General features: G+C 42.3%; 1 long non-coding RNA gene and 1 gene segment (V, D, J or C); both read left to right on the forward strand.

The window, feature by feature from the left end:
- Positions 1-232: 232 nt before the first annotated feature.
- LOC120434414 lies at positions 233-811 on the forward strand (the record flags this gene model as incomplete). The annotated part of the segment is given in 2 exon segments: positions 233-419; positions 510-811. Coding segments are annotated over 2 exon segments (348 nt in total), but the record flags the coding sequence as incomplete, so codon positions are not given.
- Positions 812-1071: 260 nt separating this feature from the next.
- Positions 1072-1847, forward strand: LOC120434423. Its single transcript, XR_005609083.1, has 2 exons — positions 1072-1191; positions 1288-1847. It is a non-coding gene; the product is annotated as an uncharacterized LOC120434423 (long non-coding RNA).
- The last annotated feature ends 316 nt before the right edge of the window (positions 1848-2163 follow it).

The following is a 2163-nucleotide window of genomic DNA, read 5'->3' on the forward strand; positions in this document are numbered from 1 at the left end:
GATCTCAATGGATCAGATGATAGGATGAGGTCTCAGAATGGTTTCACTGGAACCTCTGGTGGTAATAATTCACACCTTGGCTCGTGATGACATCAAGCTCCTAAGACTACCATGACCTGGATGACTGAGAACCTACAAATCTACATCCAAGACAAGATCTCCAATGAAAGATCTCCAATGAAAGCAGAGCAGCAGAAAGACGTGCTGAGTGTAAAGCTGTCAGCAGGGGAATAACACAGGGCTGTGAATGAGTCCTGTCACTGTGATCAGGCTCCTCCTTCTAATCCACCAACTTAGTGTTGATGAAGACTAAACAGAGAGATCACAGCTTCTTTATACTTGCTGTAGCTCACAGTTACTCTACACTGCAGATATGACGCCTCTGTTCATCTCAGTGCTGCTGGCTGCTATGTGCCTCGGTATGAACACAACTCTGTTTCTTTGATATCAATCCAACATTGACATGATTCTTTAACAGCACACTGATACTGTTTGTTGGTGTTTTACAGAATGCAGAGCACAAAAAGACAACGTGCTGCAAGCAAAAGGAGAAGAGACTGCTGCTGCAGGAGGCACAGTAACACTTCACTGTCTCTATAACAGCATCTCATCGGGTAATTATCTCTTCTGGTACAAACAGGATGGAAACAACAGCCCCAAATTCATCCTGAGTCGCTTTAAAGTTGGTGAAGGGAAAACAGAGGCTGGAGACAGATTTTCATCCACACTGGATTCCAGCATCAGATCAGTTCCTCTGAAGATCCAGAAGCTTCAGCTGTCTGACTCTGCTGTGTACTACTGTGCTCTGCAGCCCACAGTGACAGGAAACAGCAAAACTCTGTACAAAAACTTTTGGAGCAAAGACAACAGAATACTCCACAACATCCACTAGAGGGAGCCACACACTGTTAAACCTCTGATTCTTGTGTCATTGGACTGATGACAAAGACAACAGAGAAATGAAGCAGTAAAGATCAGAGACAGAGACAGAGCTGCTGTGGAAGCACAAAACTATTTGATTGGCTCAGCTATTAAACTGGCCCCGCCCACTGAAGTTGAGCACATCCAATGACATTATTTGTTGGTCATTGTGCTGCAGTGGAAGAACATTGTTCATGTGCTGTCTGTCTGGCTTTAATAACTCCAAAGACATGTTGCTGCACCTCTTTTTGCTTCTATCTCACATTATAGGTGAGTTTAAGAACAGGGATTAAAGTTTAGTTGAAGCTGCTGCATTAAGCAGATATACAGACTGCATTTCACTACTTTTCTTCTTTCTTTTTCCAGGACTCACAGCTGGAGACTCAATCACTCCTGAACGAACTGAAGTCACTGAAACAGAAGGAGAACCTGTCACACTCACATGTAACTATGAGACAACTTCAAGTTATCCTTGGCTTTATTGGTACGGACATCATTCTGACCTTCAGGCTCCTCAGTTTATACTCAGGAAAGTTGGAAAAGGTGGCAGTGGTGAATATATTCCTGATAAACGATATGGATCCCAAACATCTTCTACATCAACTGATCTGACCATAACAGCCCTAACCCTGGCAGACACAGCTCTCTACTACTGTGCTCTAGAAACACAGTGATACAAAGTGTAGAAGAGGCTGTACAAAAACCTGAACACAGATATCTGACTACTCTTCAAAGAGGAGGGAAGTGGTATTCAAAGCACAGCTTCATATCAGATGGATTCTGCTAATTCCTGTTTTATCAGAGTCACTGTGGTTACAGCTGCTAATGAAACACTGTGGGAGGATTCACATGAGCAGCAAATCCACATCAACCACAAACCAACTGTAGGAACGTTCAGACACAATAAAAACTGTCAAACATCAAAAGCTGCTCATTTACACTATTTTATATTTAGTGGATGAGGACATGCAAAAATGCAGCAGAAGCAAAGTAAACAGAGTAACAGAGGTTTATCTCTTTAAGGTAAAATCTCTCACATGAAGCTAAAAGTCCAACCAGGAAGACCATCTCATGCTTATTCCATTTATTCTCTTTGAACTCATCACATCAGATGATGATGCTCTCCTTCATCATTGTCCTGCTCTGCTACTTTGTGATGTTCCCCCTCTGGCAGGTCCAGGATTTTGGCCCATGCTTATGTCTGAAATGAAAATTTTTCAGATAAACAAAAACATTATTTTC

This window comes from Oreochromis aureus, linkage group 18 (genome assembly GCF_013358895.1).
Source record: "Oreochromis aureus strain Israel breed Guangdong linkage group 18, ZZ_aureus, whole genome shotgun sequence".
Classification (NCBI taxonomy): domain Eukaryota; kingdom Metazoa; phylum Chordata; class Actinopteri; order Cichliformes; family Cichlidae; genus Oreochromis; species Oreochromis aureus.